Source organism: Cyphomyrmex costatus, unplaced genomic scaffold (assembly GCF_001594065.2).
Source record: "Cyphomyrmex costatus isolate MS0001 unplaced genomic scaffold, Ccosl1.0 scaffold277, whole genome shotgun sequence".
NCBI lineage: Eukaryota > Metazoa > Arthropoda > Insecta > Hymenoptera > Formicidae > Cyphomyrmex > Cyphomyrmex costatus.
This window is the reverse complement of record NW_017276877.1, coordinates 142727-165589: the sequence shown is the minus strand read 5'-3', so window position 1 is coordinate 165589 and position 22863 is coordinate 142727. Positions and strand designations below refer to the sequence as shown.

General features: G+C 35.2%; 3 protein-coding genes across 3 annotated transcripts; all 3 read right to left on the bottom strand.

The window, feature by feature from the left end:
• Positions 1–2913: 2913 nt before the first annotated feature.
• On the bottom strand, positions 2914–3732 carry LOC108774894 (uncharacterized). The gene has a single exon (XM_018541124.1). The coding sequence runs from the start codon at positions 3730–3732 to the stop codon at positions 2914–2916; it is 819 nt and encodes a 272-aa protein (XP_018396626.1).
• A 131-nt stretch (positions 3733–3863) lies between these two features.
• On the bottom strand, positions 3864–6299 carry LOC108774893 (uncharacterized). The gene has a single exon (XM_018541122.1). It carries the CDS (start codon positions 6297–6299, stop codon positions 3864–3866), a length of 2436 nt encoding a protein of 811 aa, XP_018396624.1.
• A 7-nt stretch (positions 6300–6306) lies between these two features.
• On the bottom strand, positions 6307–8013 carry LOC108774892 (uncharacterized). Its single transcript, XM_018541121.1, has 3 exons — positions 7271–8013; positions 7014–7237; positions 6307–6893 (listed from the first exon to the last, which is right to left on the bottom strand). Exons 1-3 carry the CDS (start codon positions 8011–8013, stop codon positions 6307–6309), a joined length of 1554 nt encoding a protein of 517 aa, XP_018396623.1.
• Between the last annotated feature and the right edge of the window lie 14850 nt (positions 8014–22863).

Sequence of the window (22863 nt, the reverse complement as noted above, 5' to 3'; positions counted from 1 at the left end):
TTTTATAGTTCATCATGCTTTAAATGTGAAAAAAAGGAGATATAAAGTAAATGAGCATAAGATATAAAAGATTAATGGTGTTACAATGTATCCCAGCGATATGTTACTTCTAACCCCAAACCGATGTTGTCAAAATTTATATGAATATGTTTGGAACTACTTAAAAATATTAAAAAAACACATGCACATAACTTGAGAAATTGTATTTTAGATATAATAAAATGAAAATACAGTAAAAAGCATTTCATTTGAAAGTTTAAAGCAAAAAAGTGTAACAATGTAAATTTACACTTACGTGGCTTGTTTGAACACAATTCACATAACCTCTTTTACATGCAGCACACGCGCGATTGGTGGTATGAAGCAAACGCAGGCCTCGATACTGAGTATTTTTGTTCTTCACATGATCATTGTATCTCTTATCATTTAAAAGATATATGTATTGTTACAACTTACCTCCGTTACAACTGGCCCTAGTCTCCCCTACTTTTTGTACGTGTGTTTATGGTTTGATTAATTGTAGCAATTATGATTTATTTACAGGGACGTCCATCATCAACTATGCCTTACATCACGTAAACTCAACAAAGTGCTCATTATTCAAATGTTAATTCAAATGCTGTGTTACTTTAAAGTGACTATGAACTTACTTATCGATGCATATGCACTATCTATTACAGTGAACAAAATCGAATTTTGGACATTGTATAATGTTGTCATAAATTTGTCAAATATTTGGCATTTTATTGAGCCAAGCATCTTATTTCTTATACTGAATTATTTATGTCAAAGTATTTACAATAAGGTATGTACAAAATCAAATCATCACTAGTTATTTGTAAGTAAAATAATAGGCATAAACAACAATTTTACATGAATGAAGTTACATATGCATGTAATTTTTCCCAAATGACGTAATCTTATTCATTGAGTATAAAACTATCAAATTTACTACATATAATTTTATATGTAAAGACACATGGTAGTGTTTCGTCATATATATCAGGCCATAAACGTTATTACATATGTATATATATATATATATGTGCATGCCATTGCTAAATTCTGAACGATAGCACTAGTTATATCTCGAATTTCAAAATCGGCAAACTTTAGATTAAAATTATTCAAGAAACTAAAATCGCTATGAAAAATATAAAAACACCTTTATTGTTTGATATTATCGATATTTTTCGATTACAACCAATTTGAATAAAATTGGTGCGGCCGATACCATGGACCTAAGAATCTATGAACAGGGCATAAAGTGAGTTCGTAGGCAAGGAGGTTGCCAATTTGCTGTAAGGGGAGTGAGTGCGCTCTCCTTCTTTATCCGCTTAGCATCTCTTTCTACAAGAAGACCCCATCGGATGGGTAACGAAATTAACTGAAGACGTCTGAACGGTCCGAAGGTACTTACATACTCGAAAAAGAGCATTTTGACATTTTGAGGTTGCGTCTGCGTCCCCGTAAAAAAAAAACATGCCGACATGTATAATTCCTGTATAATTTTATATTAAATATATATTTACACTTTTCAAATTACCAATTAGAAGTATACGCGCACGCGCACGCACGCACGCACGCACGCACACACACACACACACACACACACACACACATATTTCGTACTTTAAGGTTAATGAATATCTAGTCTTTCGGGAATCATCGGTATGACGGAAACACCCGATGGAGTCCTATCTTAGAAAGAGATAGCGTTACACCCTCCTTACCGCGGATTAACCACCCGAACTGCCTAGTGCCCGTCCATAGATTCTTAGGTCCATGGCCGATACCAAGATCTGGAGATCGAGTAACAAAACAAGATCATTTTATACTTTCAGATATTTTCACATAGTCGTAATACATTTAATCACATTTCTATTAGTTCATTTTACGAATAATTTCCGTACTATAAAAACAAATTGACCTTAAAATATTGTATTTTAATGCGATCAGCTTTTCCTTCTTTATAACCCGATTGACAATTTTAGTTGCTTTGTTTACTTTATGCATCTTGCGTTACAGAATATTTGGCTAATTGTATTTATTTCATATCATTTTTTTATTAAGAAGTAAGAAGTAAGAAGAATGTAATATCCTGATATCTTTTATATGCACTAGGTATAGAATTACTCTGATTTAAGGAACTTATTATAGATGTAAGTCTCGAAATCAGAGTCTTAAGAGTTAAGGAGGTTAGGTTAAAGTTCAACTCAGACACGTGTTGATATAGTTAAATAACTGTAATTAAACATCCACTCATACAAATTAGACATACATTAAAATAACCAATTAAACCAGATAATCAATTTACACACCTGAATCGAACCACAAATGTCGATTGTACGCCTATATGCATATACTCTAGCATCCTAACATGCAATACTCTCGAGTGAAGCCTCTCGCTCCGAGGTTACAATGCCCCTCTTCAGCGGTGTAAATCACAACCAAGTTTGGCGGGAACGTTCAAATTTACATCCCCCCTTTTTCAGCCAGACTGCCAGGGACCACCGGTCCATACGGCACCAACTTACTTGCGTGAAATAAGTGTTAGGAAATAACTCAGGATGCCAAGGTGAATCAATGACTCAAATATCTTGCTTCTTCTTGTATTTTTCTCACGTCTCATGCGAGAGATCTTTTTCTGTTGTGTCGTTGCACATACGAGTTGGTTAGAATATACGCCGCTAGCGCTGCACCGTTTTTTCAAAATGAGACAATGTAACAAGCCGGTAAAACAGAAACGCGTACAAATGATCCATCCCGGCCACTTTGAAGTGTATCTTCAAAATAACTAAATAAACTTAATGTCTAAATTACACTGTAGTCGTAGTATCTAAATCGCAGATGTGAACTTACACTAAGTACATACAGACAACATAATAGCTACACGCAATAAGTAATATATCATTAATCAATTGGTAACACACAGATTTTGGGCAGTGAACGTTGGATAACGCCGGTTGTAGTTTTCAAAGAAACTACTTTTATTAGACCATCAGGGCCCGGATGAACCTCGTTAATTCTGCCCGTGCGCCATTTCAGAGGAGGCAGATTCTCGTCGCGAATCAATGCTAGTTTGCCTACTTGAATCTCGTTATTGCATGCAGTAGTTTTCCATTTGTTTCTTTGTTGCATTTGAGTAACATATTCTCGAGACCAGCGCTTCCAGAATGATTGCTGCATCTGAGTCAACAATTGATAACGATTAACGCGGTTTACTGGAACGTCCGTCACGGATGGTTCCGGCAATGACAGTAATGATGTTCCGATCAAAAAATGTCCGGGTGTCAGAACGTCTAGTTCGTCCGGAGAATTATTCAATGGACATAAAGGCCGTGAATTAAGAATGGCTTCAATTTGAACAATTACCGTATAAAGTTCCTCAAATGACAACAACGTGTCGTTAATGACTATTCTGAGATGAGTCTTTACCGCTTTCACGTTTGCTTCCCATAGTCCTCCCATATGAAGGGAGTGAGGTGGAAGAAATTTCCATGATATTCCTTGATTTGACGCAAAATCAGTGATTTTTGCTTGATGTTCAGGGTGTGATATGAATTCACCAAACTGTCGCAGCAGGTTGCTTGCACCCACAAAATTCTTTCCATTATCAGAGAGAATGGACTCGCATGGGCCTCGTCGAGAAATAAATCTTTTGAGCGCATTTAAGAACGTTTCCGTTGTGAGGTCAGAGACTAGCTCGAGATGTACCGCCTTAGTGGCCATGCAAACGAAAAGACACAGGTAAGCTTTACCCGATTTATTTCTCGAGAGTTTGATATTGAAAGGTCCGGCATAGTCGACACCGGTGTGACGAAAGGCTCGTGATGGAGTAACTCTGGACGCAGGCAGATCAATTATATTGAGCTACGTGGTCGTGATCGGAAACACAAAACGCATGTTTTGAGTATTCGCTTGATCGCATTTTTCGCGTGCACTATCCAGTAGGTCTCGCGGATAGCGGTCGATAACAATTGTGGTCCCATATGAAAGTGCTTTAAATGTAAGTCTCGTATAATTAAGTCTGTCAGAACACCTTTAGAAGGTAAGAAAATCGGATGTTTTTGTGTGTAGGAACATGGAGCATTTCTAAACCGGCCACCGACGCGGAGTACTCCCTCCTGATCGAGTATAGGGTTGAGCGAAAGGATTGGACTGTGTAAATCTACCGTATTGTTTTTTCGTAAGTGATGTAGTTCACAAGCGAAAACTTCTTGCTGATAACGTTTTATGAGTATAGTCATGGTCTTCTGTAGTTCGTCAGCCGTGAGTGGCCCAGAGAATCGCTGAGAGGCCGATTTGGACAACATACAATTCGTTTTGAATCTTATACAAGTTGCGATTACTCTCTTGAGCTTGGTCAACGATGAGTATCGATGCATGATGTCAAATGAATCTTCTTTGTGAAGTGCTGTAAACGACTGAGTGCGTGCCTCAGGTATGTCTGTCAAGAATTGCGTTGAAGACGTCGGCCATAACGGAGGATCAGTTTTCAGCCAAGGCGGTCCTACCCACCACATCGTAGCGTCAGGAAGCTGTTCGGGCATTAGTCCTCGCGAGATCAGATCAGCAGGGTTGTGCTCTGATCGTACATGAGCCCAATCTGATTGGTTTGTCAATCGTTGAATTTCCGCAATTCTATTGCCAACGAAGATTTGCCATTGTGAGGGCTGTCCTTGAATCCACGCCAATACAATTTCAGAATCTGTCCACAGATAATGCTTGGAGACTGTGCATGTAAGCGCTTGAGATATTCTATGAACGAGATTGGAAAGAAGTACAGCTCCGCATAGCTCAAGTCGCGGAAGTGTAATGGTCTTCAAGGGAGCTACACGTGACTTCGCTGCCAAGAGTTGTATGTAAATCGTTCCCATGTTGTCTATGGATCGGAGATAGACGCATGCGCCATAAGCGCTCTGGGAGGCGTCACAGAATCCGTGAAGTTGGATGTCCTTTGGGCTGTGTAAAATAGCGTGCCGCGGAATCGCGATTTGGTTGATAATTGGTAGTTGCTGAAAATATGACAACCATACGATCCGAAGCGTCTCTGGTATAGGTGTATCCCAGTCTATTTTCAATTGCCAAAGCGACTGCATTAGAATTTTCGCTTTAATAGTAGTTGGGCCAATTAGACCTAACGGGTCGAATATTTGCGTGATCAGCGACAACGTGATCCGTTTGGTGATGGTTTCTGGCATAGCGATACAAGTTACTTCGTACCGTAGCAGATCCGTCGTTGACTGCCATAGTAATCCTAAGACCTTTGCATCCGTTATTTCGTAGTGGTCTAGGCACTCATCCTGATCGAGTGAGACGTTTGAACGAAATTTGGACAACTCGAATCCTGCGGTCTTCAATATGTCGGTAACCTGAGTTTTAAGTTCGTGCAGTTGTACCGAGGCCGCTCCCGTAATCATATCATCGACGTAGAAGTCGCGGGCAATGACGGCTGCTGCACGGGGGTGTGTTTTCTCATGGTCTACCGATAACTGTTGTAGTGATCTTATGGCTAAAAACGGTGATGAAGCCACTCTATATGTAACAGTATTTAAACTGTATGTCGTGGGTGGATCCTCTGGATTGGATCTCCACAGTATGCACTGATGCACTCGATGTTCTGGCTTTATGTTGATTTGTCTGTACATCTTGACGATGTCACCCACCAAGACATAAGGATGTTCTCGAAAGCGTATGATGATTTCGAATAGTTCCGACTGTATTGTCGGTCCCACTAGCAGACAATCATTGAGTGATTTGCCAGACGTCGTTGGATTAGAAGCGTCAAAAACAACTCTAAGTTTCGTTGAGATTGAAAACTCTTTTGTCACCGCATGGTGAGGCAAATAGTTAATCTTCTGGTTGTGTGTGTCAGTAACTGACAAAGCAGACATATGACCAAGATCGATGTAGTCATCCATGAACTTGCCATATCGCGTTTGCAGTTGGTGATCCCTTAGGAATTTATGTTCCATGCTGCGTAATCGTCGTAACGCATTCGCTCGGGAATCGCCCAATGTGCTTATAGGGTCCTCACGAAATAGCAGTGGAACTTCGAATCGCCCGTCTTGAGTTCGGCGATATTCTTTCTGGAAAATATCTTCGCACATAGATTCTTCCTTGGATAAGAGTCTTGTATTAGACATATCCTCGATGCGCCAAAATCTTTCGATTTGTGCCTGCAGTTCCTCGCTTTGTACAAATCCACATATAGAAACGTTATTGTGTGACGATGCATTGATTGGCGGTCTGATCTGTCCACACAACAACCAACCTAGTTTTGTGGATTGTAGCATTGGTTGCTTAGCTCCTAGTTGAATTCTGTCCGTTTCCAAGATGTCCCAGAATATCTCTCATGTTAATGGGTTTGGTAGGGATAGGACGTGTGATTTGATCAACAACAAATAGGTTAACGTCCGTCTCGTAAGTCGTGTTAGAAGAGACTATTGTAGTCCGTACTGTTTCCGTGATTTGCGTTTCCGTCACATTTAGACATGAAATTAAATGCTTCGTTATACTTGTCTTAAGACCTAATTTCTGACATGTTGTTTTAGCGATAAAATTCGACTGCGAGCCATTATCCAACAATGCACGCACTTTATGAAAATTACCGGCATCATCGCGGATATACAGAACAGCTGTTGACAACAGAACTTCTGGTTTAAGTTTGTTAGATCCGACCGTCTTCATGGAGACCGACGTCGTAGCCGGCGTCTCGCATGCCTGAGTCTTCACATTGGAATCAATTGAACTTGCGGATGCATTGTTAGACAATACTGCGTTCTGAGTATCATCGCTAGATCGCTCGTTCAAATGAAGCAGAGAGTGGTGTCTCTTTGAACAATGTTTGCAATTTCGTGACGTGCATTTTTGTGATAAGTGATTTGAACCTAGACAATTGTAACATAGATTAAGCCTTTTAGTTTCAGCTCGTCGAGACTCTATGGTTAAATCTTTGAAGATTTTACAAGCATGCAGTCGATGCATCTGTTTGCAGAGAGGACACTCACCTGTTTCGTTCGTAGCTATACATGCTACAGTCGCATTTTTACCTTTGTTTACGTTTGTTTTCTGTGTCGCCGCCTTTACAAGATTGTTCGTTACCTGCGCAGGGCGAAGAGCTTCAAGGTATTCGCATCGTGTATTAATGAATTCAATCAATTGTGTAGTAGTCGACAGCTTGTCCTGAACGACCTTCAATTCCCACTCTTTCCTTGTCACTGAATCCAACTTGCTAGTGAACAAATAAATTATAAGAGTATCTCACTTATCTACAGGTTCTTTCAATTGTTGCAACACTCGCAAGTGTTTCTGAAAATTGTCCAGCAACGCTCGCAATAACTCTGCAGATTCTTTCGGTATTGGAGGTGTACTAAATAACTCGTGAATATGATGATGTATAGTCAAACGCAGATTAGAGAATCTGTTAGTTAATAACTCTAATGCTATATCATAATTCTCATTAGTTGTTTGCAATGACTCTATTACTTGAGATGCGGAACCTGACAGAGCAGATTTCAAATAGTAAAACTTCTGAACCGCGGTGAGGTTAGGATTGTCATGAACCAATGCTCTGAAAGTGTCATTAAATTGTTGCCACTGTTCATAACTTCCGCTGAAATTCGGCAGAGTTATTACAGGCAATCGCACCGTTTTATTATTTATCGCGTTTGGCGCATCTTGAACATGTTGTTCTGCTTGATGGACGGAACGAGACTCTACTCTGTTAACACTGTGTTGTACGAGTTTCGATCGCGCCGCAGCTTGCACTGTAAAAAATGCTTCCTCAAATCTCTCGCGATCTGTGACGTCAGAGTCGGAAAGAATCGCGTCGATCTTTGTTTGTAATACGTGATACTCATGCCACAAGTCGTTATATTTTTCTAACCTTACTTCTAATATTAAGCGATTTTCAAAGCTATCTTGGTAATTTTCTAAGAAGGTTTTGAACCTGGTAGCGCGAGCCTTGAGCGTCGTTCGTTGACGTTTCAATTCGTCTATCGTTTCCATCGTATCTACGCTTATAATCTAACCTACCGGTGTACAAAATGATTGTCGACAATATCGTAGTATACGAGTACGTTGTTGTAGCAGCGTCGTGTTGCGCATGCGTAGTAGCCTTTACCAACAATGGCGTCGTTTGGTCGTTATCGTCGAAGATGACGGAAAAAAATGTCGAGTATCTCCTTTCCAGCGTATTCCTCAGCTCTCGTTGTTGAGCGTCGACGGTGTGGACGGAGGATGCCTCAATCGTATCAACCTTCAGCTAAAGCGTCTCGTACCTGCCGAAAGCCAATATCGTTCCCTTTCCTTTGGTAGCCGTTCTTTGTCAGCGTATTGAGACTTAGAACGCTCGAGTCACTGATATTTGAGCTCTAAACACCTCGTTGTCGTTACATCCGGCTCGAAGGACCAAAAATTTGTTAGGAAATAACTCAGGATGCCAAGGTGAATCAATGACTCAAATATCTTGCTTCTTCTTGTATTTTTCTCACGTCTCATGCGAGAGATCTTTTTCTGTTGTGTCGTTGCACATACGAGTTGGTTAGAATATACGCCGCTAGCGCTGCACCGTTTTTTCAAAATGAGACAATGTAACAAGCCGGTAAAACAGAAACGCGTACAAATGATCCATCCCGGCCACTTCGCTGCACCGTTTTTTCAAAATGAGACAATGTAACAAGCCGGTAAAACAGAAACGCGTACAAATTATCCAATAAGTTAGATTCATTTTTCTTGAATCCACTATCAATTACATATATCACATTTGATAACTTTTTTTTATTTTATACGGACCTGTTCTAACCATATCTAATTTGTTCCTACTCAGTTTATTGCCATTCTGCACATAAGCCAGATCTCCTACTTCGTATTCAATATTTTTCACATTTTTATCATAATAATTTTTATTTGGTTCATGAGTCTTCTTTGAATTTTCATATGCTCTCAGTCTGTTTTCTTCCAGGTTCTTCTCATTTATCTCCAGTTCTTCCGGTAAAATTGAATTATCCTTTCCTGTTAATAAATAATTAGGAGTAAATCCTGTTGAACTATGTATCGTGTTGTTATATTCTTCAATACATTCCGCTGCTATGACTGGCCATGAGCGTTTCTTGTCATTGTATATTTTACACCTTATCCTGTTAACCAGTGTTTGATTGGTTCTCTCGTTCATCCCATTGGAAAAAGCACAGTCAACTGCGGTGAATATTAATCGTATATCTTTGGTGTTTATATATTGTTTAAAATCTTTCGAATTAATACCTGCATACTGGTCTGTTAACAAAATCTTTATTTTTCCATTGTTTTCCACTTTTTCCACTAATTTCACAAAGTCTTTTGAAACTTGTGTTTTGGACGTAGCTATGAATGCATACCTTGTAAAGTGATCAATGATCAAATGTAAATATGTTTTCATGCTTCTATTACCTCCAAATCCGCCTATCGTATCCAGTGACACAATTTCCATAGGCTCTTCAGCCGGCCCCAATTGTGATAGGGGAGCTTTAAATTTGCCCATTCTAGTTTTATTTTTAATACAGGTCTCACAGAAACGGCAGACATTCTTAATGTGTTTATACATGTTTTTAAAATAAAATTTGTGTCCTATCATTAATGTTAGTTGTTTTGTTCCTATGTGACCTAGTTTTTCGTCGGTCTTTGATATTAGTGTAGCACCAAATTCTTCGGTTAACCATATTTTCTTCCTTTCAGCGTTCTGTAAATTACTTTATTTTCCGTCTCATAATTACCATCTAATTTTTATGATTTCTGATTTTCAATTATTTCTTCCACTTTTAGAAAATTTGCTGTTTTTATTATTGATTCTGCTTCTTCTGTATCTCTTGATTCCAGTACTGGGTTTCGTGATAAGCAGTCTGTTTCTACATTGTCCTTACCCGGATTATATACTATTTCAAATTCAAATTGGGAAATGTAGTTCAAAAGTTGTAGTAATTCTTGATTATTACATTTTTTTATATTGAAGTTTTCTAACGGTTTATGATCCATAAATATTATAAATTTTTGACCAATCAGATAATACTGCCAATACAATATTGCTTCTTTTATAGCCACGCATTCGATAAAAATTGCCCTTTTTAGTTTTTGTGATTTTGTCAATTTGCGCGAAAAATAAAATACTGGTTTCAGTGATTTATCCTCTTAAGGTTGTTTCAATACCGCTCCCACTCCATCTAAGCATGCATCGGTGTAAATGTATATAGGTGCTGCTGGGTTGAAAATTGCCAAAATTGGAGTCGAACATAAATATTCTTTCACTCTTTTAAAATTCACTTGACATCTTTCAGACCAGTTAAATTCTACGTTTTTTCTCAACAGATTGTAAAAAGGTTCTAATAGCGTTGAGTGTCTTGGAATATATTCAATATAAAAATTTATCTTACCTAAAAATTGCCTTATCTGTTTCCTTGACTTGGGAGCAGGGAAATTTTCAATTGATATTAGGTTGTCATTCACAGGCTTTATACAATTATCGCCTATCACATGACCCAAGTATGTTGTTTCCTTTTGTGCAAGTTTACACTTTGGTAAATTTAATTTAAAATTTTGTTCTTGTAGTGCTTTCACCGTTAATTCAATATGTTTCACGTGATCCTTGTAATTCTCAGAATATATTAAAATATCATCGATATAATTTATCACAAACGCATCCAATTTATTCCTTCTTATCACACTAGATAATATTCTTTGAAAAATGGCCGGTGAGGATTTCAATCCAAACGGTAGACACGACCATTGCCAGTGACCATGATGCGTCACAAACGCTGTCTTGTATCTGTCCTTGTTACGCAATGGAATGGACCAAAACGCCGAGTTCACGTCTAATTTTGAAAAATATTTACAGTTTCTTGCGCGTAGTGTTAAATCTTCAATCCTAGGAAACGGTTGACTTTCCGGCACTACTATGTTCAGTTCCCTATAATCCACACACAGGCGTGACTTTCTTCCTTCTTCCTTTTTATAAACTAATGTGACTGGAGCGGCGTATGGGCTACATGATTCTTCTATCAACCCCGCTTTTAGCAGCTCTCTAATTTGATTTTTTATTTCTATCTTATCTTGAATTGAGCATTTGTATGGTTTTTTTGCTACATATTTATTTTCGGTTAATTTTATTGTTGCTTTATAGTCTTTAACTATACCGATGTCAAATTTTCCTTTGGCAAAAATTTTTTTATATTCATCTAATATATCTTGAATCTTCTCTCTTGCATGATTACTAGGATCCCTCGACGAATTCATATTTGCTATAAGTGTTTCTTCCATCTTCTTATTATTTTGTGATATTTTTAAGTTTTCATCTTGGCACAGTTTAAATTCCGTTATACAGTCTAGCCCTAATAACAGATCCTTTGTAAATGATTTGCTTTTGACTATAAAAAATAAAAATTTCTTTTCTATATTCCATATTTTCACCGGAAGAGTAATGCTACCCTCGGACTTTGAAGCTCCTGAAATTGTTTTTATATTCTCACCCCCACTTATTATCTTCTTGTCTATTTTAAGTCTTTTCCAGAATTCATAATTCATCAGGGAAATATTAGCTGCGGAATCATAAACGCCAATTGCCGGTCTATTTCCAATTAGTATTCTTAGTTTAATAAGTGGGGAGACTATACGTTTTTTGCTTCTTCAGTTTGAGAGATGGCTTCTTGAACTTCCGTATTATTTGCCACCTTGATTTTCTCATTTTTATTCCACTTCAATGTTTGATCTTTTGACCTACAGAATTTCTCTGGATGAAATCTGTTTGGGTAACCCAACTTTTCGCAATGTTGACATGGTTCATATTTTGTTTGTCTCTTCCTCTTCTCTTCATCATCACGTTGTTTCGATTTTTGATTGGTATTTAACCTATTATTTGTATGACCCATCCATTTCAATTTAGACATTAAAGCTTCCATATTTATCATATTTTTTTCATCTAACTTATCCTGAATGAATTTAGGTAAGCCGACAATTATAAAATTTATCTGTGAGTTTATAGTAAGTTCTGGATCCGCTTCCATCAATAAACTTCTCTTTTTCATTGCAAATTCCAAGAGTGATCCATTTAAATATTTGAAATTGTATGCATATGTAATATCCGTCCACGACCTTCCCCCAAATGTGTCCACAAAGGAATTATTCCAAAATTCCCAGGGGTATGATAAGGAATTGGTCTTTAAGAAATTCATAAACCAATCCAGAGCGGGGCCCTCTAAAAATAGTTTCATAGCCTCGGAGTATTTTGTTTCTGGTATTTCCAATCGTTGACATTCCTGTACAAACAATTTTAACCAAGATTTAGCATTCATTTTATCCCCGTTGAATTTTTCAATCACCATATTTTTAGTAATTGTACTCATGGGTTTTTCTTTCGAAATCACTGCCGGAGTAGCCGGCTGCATGACATCAGAGGTTATGTTTGTGGCCTCTTCTAAGTACATATCATTAAACATAATATTACCTTCGTCATCTAAATAGATTGCTTGCAGCTCATCAGAGAGCGTAATTACCACATTACGATATTTATTTCGAGAGGTTAAACTTTTAACCACTCTCTGCACCACCGATGTTTGAAAAAGCTTGACATGGTGTGCGCTTGTTTGTTCGTGGGGAGAAAACAAAAACTTTTCCGGTTGATCTATTAGTTGAATCGTTTTCACTTTAACCACTGTCGTCCGGACATCTGCCGCCTCCGAGACGAAGTGAAACCTTGCCTGGATCCCTGCCATACTGGTATTGACTGCGGTGATTTATAAGTCTCGAAATCAGAGTCTTAAGAGTTAAGGAGGTTAGGTTAAAGTTCAACTCAGACACGTGTTGATATAGTTAAATAACTGTAATTAAACATCCACGCATACAAATTAGACATACATTAAAATAACCAATTAAACCAGATAATCAATTTACACACCTGAATCGAACCACAAATGTCGATTGTACGCCTATATGCATACTCTAGCATCCTAACATGCAATACTCTCGAGTGAAGCCTCCCGCTCCGAGGTTACAATGCCCCTCTTCAACGGTGTAAATCACAACCAAGTTTGGCGGGAACGTTCAAACTTACATAGAGATAAAATAATTTCAGATAAACGATACTATAGCAATTCTTTACAAATTGTCCAACTGTAATTTCGATGAAGATTTACGTGAACAGGTAATTAATTGTAACAAAATTTTCATAAAATTTTAATTGTTCTATGAGAGTAATTTTTTTAACGTACGTAGCAGTTCGGACGCTTGCATAAATTTTTCGTTAAAAAGCAATAATTGTATTACACTTCTATATATGTAAATATGTTTGTTCGCACTATGTATTAACTCCATAGGTATATAAGAATTTATGGGCTAGAAAAAGTTTATACTTAATTCTTTATTTCATATACGTCAAAAGCGAACATTAAAATTATCGATTATACTATAAAAGTTCCACAAAGTATACTATACACTTTTTTGTTGTATAATAAAGTTAAATATATTTTATAAAACTTTTACAATTGATGTTAATGTATGTACCTAAAATGTAGTATACATGGTCAAGTTCATAATGTTGAATCAGTTAAATTCATAATGCTGATGTTTCTTACATCTGGTTTGAATTATTTTTAATCGTTTCTGTAGATGGCCATTGAATATATTCAATGTGTCGTTAACTTAACTGAAACAATGGGGTTGTATAATTTAAGACTGTTACATCGGAATTGATATTTAGTTTTTCTCCGTTTTTGGGTCAATACATCTAAGCAATTTATCCGGAGATTGGAGATCAAGTTGTGCGATTAAGATCACTGGGAAGCACGGGATAATTGTTCGGAAGGACGATTTTAAACCCGGTGCCAAAAAGCTTATGGAACTTATAGGTGAGTCTACGTGGATCGGCCTTTTGAATATTTCTCTAATCAGGGAACGAAAAATTGATCTCCAACGGAGTGAATATATGCTTTTGCGAGGCGAATCTATCGGTTTATTTTGATTTAATAGTTGCGTCAATTTCTGGAAATAGGGGAAAGAATCGTGGTTTGAATTAAGAGCTGATTTGATTTGAAATCTCCCAGATAACATTTATGTTGTATAAGATATCTAAAATACGTCTATTAGACATGTTTTAGACATAAGACTTCTAAAAGACGTCTTTTAGATATCTTATGCAACATAAATGTTATCTGGGCTCAATCTTTTCTCTTGTTGTCTACGTCCATCTTTGGTAGGCATGAAAGTACGTGAAAGAATTATCGGTGTTCCGAAGGAGTGTCGTAAGACGGGAGCCACGCTATTGATTGGCAGCGACAGTCGCAACAACCCTTCGGATTATAAACTTTTTGAGGAACCGATATCAGACGGGGACTACGCTAGTGGCAGCGCCAGTCATAACAGCCCTCTGAAAGCGTGATAATTATGAATTCTCCGAAGAGGCAGTATTAGACGGGGGCCAGGCTATTGGCAGCGACAGTCACAACAGCTCCTCGGATACTCGCATATGTAATCGAATGAAATAGAATGTAGTTGAATGAGACAGAGCAGAGATCTAGGCTTCAGCCGAGTTGATTTAGTATTGTCGTTTAAGGCTCCTGAATACCGACGACGGCCATGTTGGAATTGTGACGTCATAGGCGAGAAAAACACATTAATTTTTCTTGCGTCCCATTTTTTAATAAAGACAATTTGGATAAATTTAAAAGGCGAGATCGCTCAAAAACACTTGTGAAAATTGGCGGAAACTGTCCTTTCCTCCTCTGATAGTCAGTAAATAGTCGTAAAAGCCACGTAAAGTGAGCCTATACTCGGGCAAAATCACACATTTTGACAGCTGATGAAACGAGTGAAATATACGCTTTTACGTATAAAATTTCACGATAACTGCAGTTTCCGCCAATTTTTAGGACTTTCACGAGTACGAGGGAAGTCACATTTTTACAAATAAGCAAATATTGACGAAATGGCACGCAAGAAAAAATTTGTCGTCAAAACATCACTTTTTCACGTCTATTAGTTCAGACTTTTACCATGGCGAGGCGCTATACACACACACAAGCATGAACCCATGTCTGTGCGCTCCCCTTCTACCCGAAAATGAGCACACGGACATAAGCTTGCATTTGTGTGTATAACCCGTAGCGTACTACCAGTTTTGCTAGCCACCGACTAATTCGGTGTCGCTACCCATCTACACGGAGTTCTTGGCTGAGTATTCAGGAGCCTTAATAAGAAAAAAAATAAAACAATGAGGTAACATAGAAGTTCGAAAATTAGCGCGAGGATTGTTCTTACCATGGTATAAAGACAAGAGTATGCTCGTGCGCACGTTTACGCCCACTGGCCAATCAGAATTGTCAACAAGCATACGTCATTATTACGCGGTAAATTCGAACGTATTATTTTAAGCATGTCTTCCTTTCAAGGTAAATATAGGGAAAGTTTCTTTACAAGTTATTTATAAGTTACTTTATAGGCATTTATTATAGAAATTGTAGGTAATAAGTCATTGTTTATATTGCAGAAATACTTACAGCAATTGCGATGTCTTTCGGAAATGAAAAATATTGCACCTTTTTTCCAGGCATATTGTTCGTTTTCCGAAAATGGTTCGTGCATCCTTTTACTGCACAGCTCATTTTTTTCTTCGCAATGAAGTCACAATTCTCACTATAGTATATACGTATAAACACAACACATGGATGCCAGCCAGATGTAGGTTATCCATACAGCCTATTTATAGCGGCTATATTTCACGAACACGAACCGCTTCGGAAATAGCCGAAGCTGGCCGAATATGACGTATGCTTGTTGCCTGCGCAGTGGTCTACCACCGGACGAGCATACCCTTGTCTTTATACCATGGTTCTTACCAACTTCCAGAATAGTTTTCTACCTTTACTTTTCACTGACTGTTTCTTACTGACTGACAGTTTCTTACTGTCTGTTTCTTACTGACTTGCTGTTTCTTACTGACTGTTTCTGCTTTTGTCAGCTCTTTTTATATTTTGAAAACGGATGTGGGAGTGTCCTTTCAGGACCAATCAGTACTCCTCGAAATTTGGTAGAACCTATACTCGCGCTTGCTTACCTTAAAATAAGGAAAACAGTGCTCCGCGTAAGCCCTACCCGGCACTACGAGTCTAGTTTTATTTTAGTAGACGAGAGTTTTAATAATTTAAAAAAGTTTGATCTTTCTTAACCCATTAACGCCTAAGAGAACAGATTTTTTTGTTCATGTTTGAGCTCCAAATTCAATATGAAAAATTAGGAAACTAGAGAATGGAATCATCTATTATACCATTTTCGGGTGTGCTCTTTCGATTTCCGGGATCAGAATTTCATTTTCATGCAGAGAAAAAAAATATGGCGGATTTTAAAAGGCAAGGTACCAAAAAATGAGAATCAAATTTTTTTTATCATTTTTTTTCTAGTCGAAACAATATTCAAATTGAGTTCTATCTACGATCAATGGTGATCGGAATAGTTGAAATACAAGGAAAAATTTTGTTGGCAAACCAACAAAAGTCACTATAACCTTTTCAAAATGGCGGAAATAACATGAAATTATGTAAAATTTGAATTTTTCTTGAATATTGTTTCAAAAAGTAAGTATTTATTAATTAATGTTCATCCAAATATAAGTTTATATTGAATGAGATATTGCAGTATGTGTTTCATCTAATTTTACTAAGTTATATCAAAATGGCGGCCAAAAATAAGAAAAATTATTACTTTTTTCGCAATCATAAGTAACTGAATTTTTAAAATTATTAGTTCAAAACGTTTTTCCGTATTTTTTGTCACATCCGAATCCAACGGCATTAATAAAATTGCAAAATTCAAGATGGCTGCTTCAATATGGCAGACGCTTTATACAAAATTTTACTTTTCGAAATTAAAAAAATACTATCATATTCTACGTGAAATTCTGAATAAAAAATGTCTCTTACGATTTTCTTCTAAATTGTATAGATTCCGAGAAAAAAAAATTCGAAAGTTTTAATTGCAATTTTTCTGATGGAATTATTTTAGAGGTGGTGCGTATCGGAAACCGCGTTCGTCGTTCGGAGGCATATTTCTATCACGTCCACGTCGTTGTCTCTGGGTGATGCTAAGAATAGAATAGGAAAACTACTCTATAAATTTTATATAGATACCGAGAGAATTTTCAATTTTGAAATTGCGGTATATTTTACTACATCCGCCATTTCGGATCCGCCATTTTTAATTTCACAAATTTGACATGTATTCAAAATAAGCAGCTTCGAAAATATTCATAAACATATGAATTCTGATCGCAGGATTACCCCTTTTTCGTCCGCCTCACGATGGAGTACATATGCGGATAATATTCCATGTTAGAAACTTTAGCATTTTTTTTTTCAGATCTATACAATTTAGAAGAAAATCGTAAGAGACATTTTTTATTCAGAATTTCACGTAGAATACGATAGTATTTTTTTAATTTCGAAAAGTAAAATTTTGTATAAAGCGTCCGCCATATTGAAGCAGCCATCTTGAATTTTGCAATTTTATTAATGCCGTTGGATTCGGATGTGACAAAAAATACGGAAAAACGTTTTGAACTAATAATTTTAAAAATTCAGTTACTTATGATTGCGAAAAAAGTGATAATTTTTCTTATTTTTGGCCGCCATTTTGATATAACTTAGTAAAATTAGATGAAACACATACTGCAATATCTCATTCAATATAAACTTATATTTGGATGAACATTAATTAATAAATACTTACTTTTTGAAACAATATTCAAGAAAAATTCAAATTTTACATAATTTCATGTTATTTCCGCCATTTTGAAAAGGTTATAGTGACTTTTGTTGGTTTGCCAACAAAATTTTTCCTTGTATTTCAACTATTCCGATCACCATTGATCGTAGATAGAACTCAATTTGAATATTGTTTCGACTAGAAAAAAAATGATAAAAAAAATTTGATTCTCATTTTTTGGTACCTTGCCTTTTAAAATCCGCCATATTTTTTTTTCTCTGCATGAAAATGAAATTCTGACCCCGGAAATCGAAAGAGCACACCCGAAAATGGTATAATAGATGATTCCATTCTCTAGTTTCCTAATTTTTCATATTGAATTTGGAGCTCAAACATGAACAAAAAAATCTCTTCTCTTGGGCGTTAATGGGTTAACTAATATCCTGCAAGATCGAAATGTGACGACATGTTCTGAATTATACTACATATTTTAAATTGGATTAAAATATTTAATAACTTTATATATCATAACTCTTAGATAGATTTTAGTTTCATCAAGAATAAGAGAAAAAAGAAAGAAAAGGAAAAATAAAAGATATTCATCCTCGCATTCGAAAAGATCTTAATTTTTACCATATATTACTACTGAATTATTAGGCAAATATGCTATTGTTTAACATTTTTCTAGGAGAAGGCCCTCGAAGGTAAAAAAAAATTATAAAATAGATATTCTTTATCTATGTGACGCATAAGGGTATACGAGCATAAGCTATCCATTGTTTGAATGTTCAAAAACTAAGCCCTCCAATAAAAGGGACGGTTACGATATATAGTTTCAAAATAAAGATAAAATAGGGAAAAAATATCAAACTAAGACTAAATACTAAACTAGAGATAGGATAAAGAAAATGTATAAATCATATATTTATAAATAAAGAAAGATGTTTTTAGCGGGATGTAACATGACAAAGCGAGCGATTATTTTTGAATATTTGGGCGGTTTATTTAATTATTGCGTAAAATAAAATTTTAAACTATAAAATATATTTAAAGAAATTACAAGAATTTTACACATATTGGAGTTTAAGTAACAATAAACATATTGTTAAATAACAATTTAATCTATAAAATTGGTTACTGTTATTTCACATATGTAATATAACATCTTCTAGACGTTTTGTGATAATAACCATCTAATTATGTACCAAGCTATTTCACAAAATTTATACAAGTGTCTAATCTGTCGTAAGTAGTAGTATGTATTAATATTTATTGAATCATTAATATCTTTCAGATTTTTCAATTTATATTGCAAATAAAACAAAGAGAGGTAAAATTTGGCATTGGACTTTTCCACTTTGGGTATGATATGGTCCATGAGGTATGTCATACACTGAGGGCCAATTTCACCAACGTCGGTTAAGCTAACCGACGATTAAAGTGTTAACCATGATTGGTTCATTCTGGTCAACGACAAATGCGATTGGATAATTCCATTGGAATTAACCGTTGGTTAGTCTAATCGATGTTGGTGAAATTGGCCCTAAATAAAAGTATTATACGATTATACGCATATATAGAATAATAGGGCAAACTCGTATTTAATTTCTAACAAATTTCATACAAAAATGTCAAATTATACTATAATTTTTAATTTATTTTTCACTTAACTGTTTACACATATTTAATTGTGATTTCACATATTCAATGTCTATCTAGATAGTACACCATATTTATAGAATATTTATAAAATAGTTGTCAAATTTGTTTTTAATATTTTGTAGTCTCAAATTACGCTGATCATAGACATTTATTCTAAAAACGAAATATTCATCCTATTTATGATTATAGTAAATCCTATAAAAATACTTAAAAAAACACTATAATCTATAAAGTATATTTATAAAATATTTATTAAGAATATTACCTATTTTATCATAAATTTTACATAATTTATTTAATTACATTTTAATAACGTTTTTAAATAAAGTTTATTTAAAATAATGAAAAAGAAAAATAGGGCTACGAATAAAAAATTTGTTAAAATTTACATTTGTTTGTAAATAAAAATTATCGTTTGGTTAAAATTACGTAGTTTAATTGAATAACAAACGTTTTGACCTCAATTAGGTTATTATCAATGTTACAAAGATCGCAAGTTGTTAACAACTGTTCAAGATTATAAAATTATATAATTACAAAAACATTTTAAAAAATATATAAAAAAGTACAAAAAATATAAAATATATAAAATATATAGTAAGCAATATATTAGAATTAATAAAATTAATGATTTTAATGATTCTATGGCTCGTAGCCCTATTCTCCTATTAGTTATAAAATATATATATTAAAGTGGGTGTGCATTCTCACTCGCATGGTTGAAGTTGTATTCATATCGGCACTCAAGCAAAAACAATGTAATTCGTTTAGTTATACATGTAGTTTGTGAAAGCGTGTAATTGTTTCTGTCAAAAACAAATCGGTAATGTAAACATTTCACACAAATATATAACGTAATGAGAAAAGAGAGTCAAATAATAAAATAATGAAACGTAAAGAGAGTCAATTGATAAGGCAATAAAATTGAATTAATATAATGTAAAGATAGAGACAACTTTTTAGTAGAAAAAAAAAGTTGAGTGAAAAACATATTATACATCATATTAATTTCTGTTAATCTAGTGTCAATTAAATTAAACAATGAATAAGATTACCTTATAAAATTGTATCGATGTACGATTTTTAAATTTGCCTGTTGTTAGAACAATATAGAGAAACCTACTGTATTTATGCGAAGCAACTCTTACTCCACCTTATCTTCTGCGAATAAACTCGCTTCCATGTCGCCTCATGTTGTAAAGTGTACGCGTGAATACAGTAGGTTCCGCTCCCCCCCTACGGGGGGGCTTCACTACTGTTAAAAAGAATAGTCTGGACTATTGAATACGCATAGTATTAACTATTGATAGTATACAATAGTCCAGACTATTGAGTCTGAATATCTCAAAAATTATAAGAGTCCGCCACCTAGTTGTTAAGGCAAAGTTGCTCAGAATCATGACCCTGACAACATAAGTCAAAGTCAAGGTCATCGGAGCTGGGTCCCCTAAAGTAAACATTTACCAAATTTACTATTGAAGGTAAAAAAGGTTGAATTTAAAACGAGGCTAACTACAATATTAAATTCATTCTTTGAGATTATGGTCTTCAATGAAATGTGCGTTCATCTTTTATCAATGCCATTCATGACCAAATCAAACGGAATATCATTAAAAAGGGAAACAATAGCTGCGTTCGGCAATGCAAATCTGAGGCGTCGGAGTGCTCTTTTTCTATAGTGCACGTGACATATGCTATAATATAAGAGCACTCCGACGACGCCTCAGATTTGCTATTACCGAACACAGCTTCTAATGAAGCCAAAACAAATTGAGAATCAAAGTGAGAGCTTAACTTAGTTAATTTATCAACCAAGAGGAAACTGTCTTTGATGTGGCTAGGAGCTGGTGGTAAGCTATCATTTACTATGTTGTGTAAGAAAGGAAAAGATAATTTAGATAATATAATGGACTGTTGATAGAAGTACAATCACTCTCAATGGGTTACCATCTTTATGTATTTTTGTCAGGTTATAAGCTCTAGGAATAATACCGTCAGTTGTAAGCAGTTTTCTGTATGATTGTTCGTCAATACAACCAATGTTCTTCCATCTGACCATTATTGCCTTATCAATCGACTCTCTTTACGTTTCATTATTTTATTATTTGAGTCTCTTTTCTCATTACGTTGTATTTGTGTAAATTATTTGCATTACCGATATGTTGACAGAAATAATTACACGTTTTCACAAACTACATGTATAACTAGACGATTTACATTGTCCTTACTGATGTGCCGAAATGAATACAATTTGAACTATGCGAGAGAGAATGCAAACCCACTTTTATATACATTATATATATTTTTTTAATACTTTTTTATATTCTATTATATTTTTTATGTTTTTGTAATTATATAATTTTGTAATCTCGAACAGTTGTAAACAATTTGCGATTTGTAACATTGATAATGACCTAATAGAGGTCGAAACGATTGTTATTCTAAAATTCTTAATAAAATTATATAAACTAGTTATGGACTCTTTTTTGTTAAAAACAAATAAACAAACATAAATTAAAGGCTATAAAGAGTCAAACGCAGTTAACACAATGCGAAAAAATTTTAATAATCTTACAAATTAACATTAAGATGTCCCGTCGAACGTTTCGGTCTGCAATTTAGACCATCTTCAGCGACGAAATAATAATAAACCAATACTCCATTAACTCCGAGTTAGAATGCAAGTAGTAGAATCAATTCTTGTTGAACGACAAAATGTTCCTGTGCACCAACTAGAGGTAAATTTATCGTAGATAATGGATGTGGAGTTGTGTAATGAAATTACGAAAAATCAGAAATATGTCTGTGAAAAAGACCGTTGACAACAAAAAATTTTATTAGAATCAAATTATTACATTACAAAAAATTACTAAAATCCTTAAACACTCACCTCTATTGGTAGACAAAAACATTATTTCATAATTAAATTCACAATTTAATCATACTAGAAAGACTGACTGTAATACACATGTGTCCGTATTCAATAGTAAAAGACGATACAATCAGGAACCGTTAAATTAAAAGACAACAAAAAGAGAAGGCTTAGGTCAAATTGATCGATGTTCTATTTTTGGTCTATTAATAGACCATTACAACCTAAAATTGTTAACAATAATATTAGAAAAGATAATACTAAATGGTTTACCATCCCTTATGTTAAGGGAATTTCTGACAGTTTTAGAAGCATTATCAATGGAATAAATGACAGAATTGCATTCTTTAAAAACAATACAAAAAATTTATTTAAGTAAATATAAAAGGCTATTAAGAGTCAACGTTGTTAGCAGTGCGTAAAAATATAATCTTAAAATCTATAACATAGATATTATGTCGAACGTTTCGATCCTTCGTTTCGGATCATCATCAGCGACAATATAATATAAAATTAAAAAATTACTCAGAGTTGCAAACAAAGATGTTGTCCCGCAGTATGTAATATACAACCAATCTGAGGTAAGACTATCACTTCTTCAGATGAAA

Bases quoted from the DNA above. Each gene is read 5' to 3' on its own strand.
- LOC108774894 (XM_018541124.1), bottom strand. From the start codon at position 3,732: ATGGCCACTAAGGCGGTACATCTCGAGCTAGTCTCTGACCTCACAACG.
- LOC108774893 (XM_018541122.1), bottom strand. From the start codon at position 6,299: ATGCTACAATCCACAAAACTAGGTTGGTTGTTGTGTGGACAGATCAGA.
- LOC108774892 (XM_018541121.1), bottom strand. From the start codon at position 8,013: ATGGAAACGATAGACGAATTGAAACGTCAACGAACGACGCTCAAGGCT. The intron at 7,238-7,270 runs GTGAGATACTCT...TTTGTTCACTAG, and splicing joins TTGAAAGAACCTGTAGATAA to CAAGTTGGATTCAGTGACAA. The intron at 6,894-7,013 runs GTGAGTGTCCTC...ACAATTGTCTAG, and splicing joins TATAGCTACGAACGAAACAG to GTTCAAATCACTTATCACAA.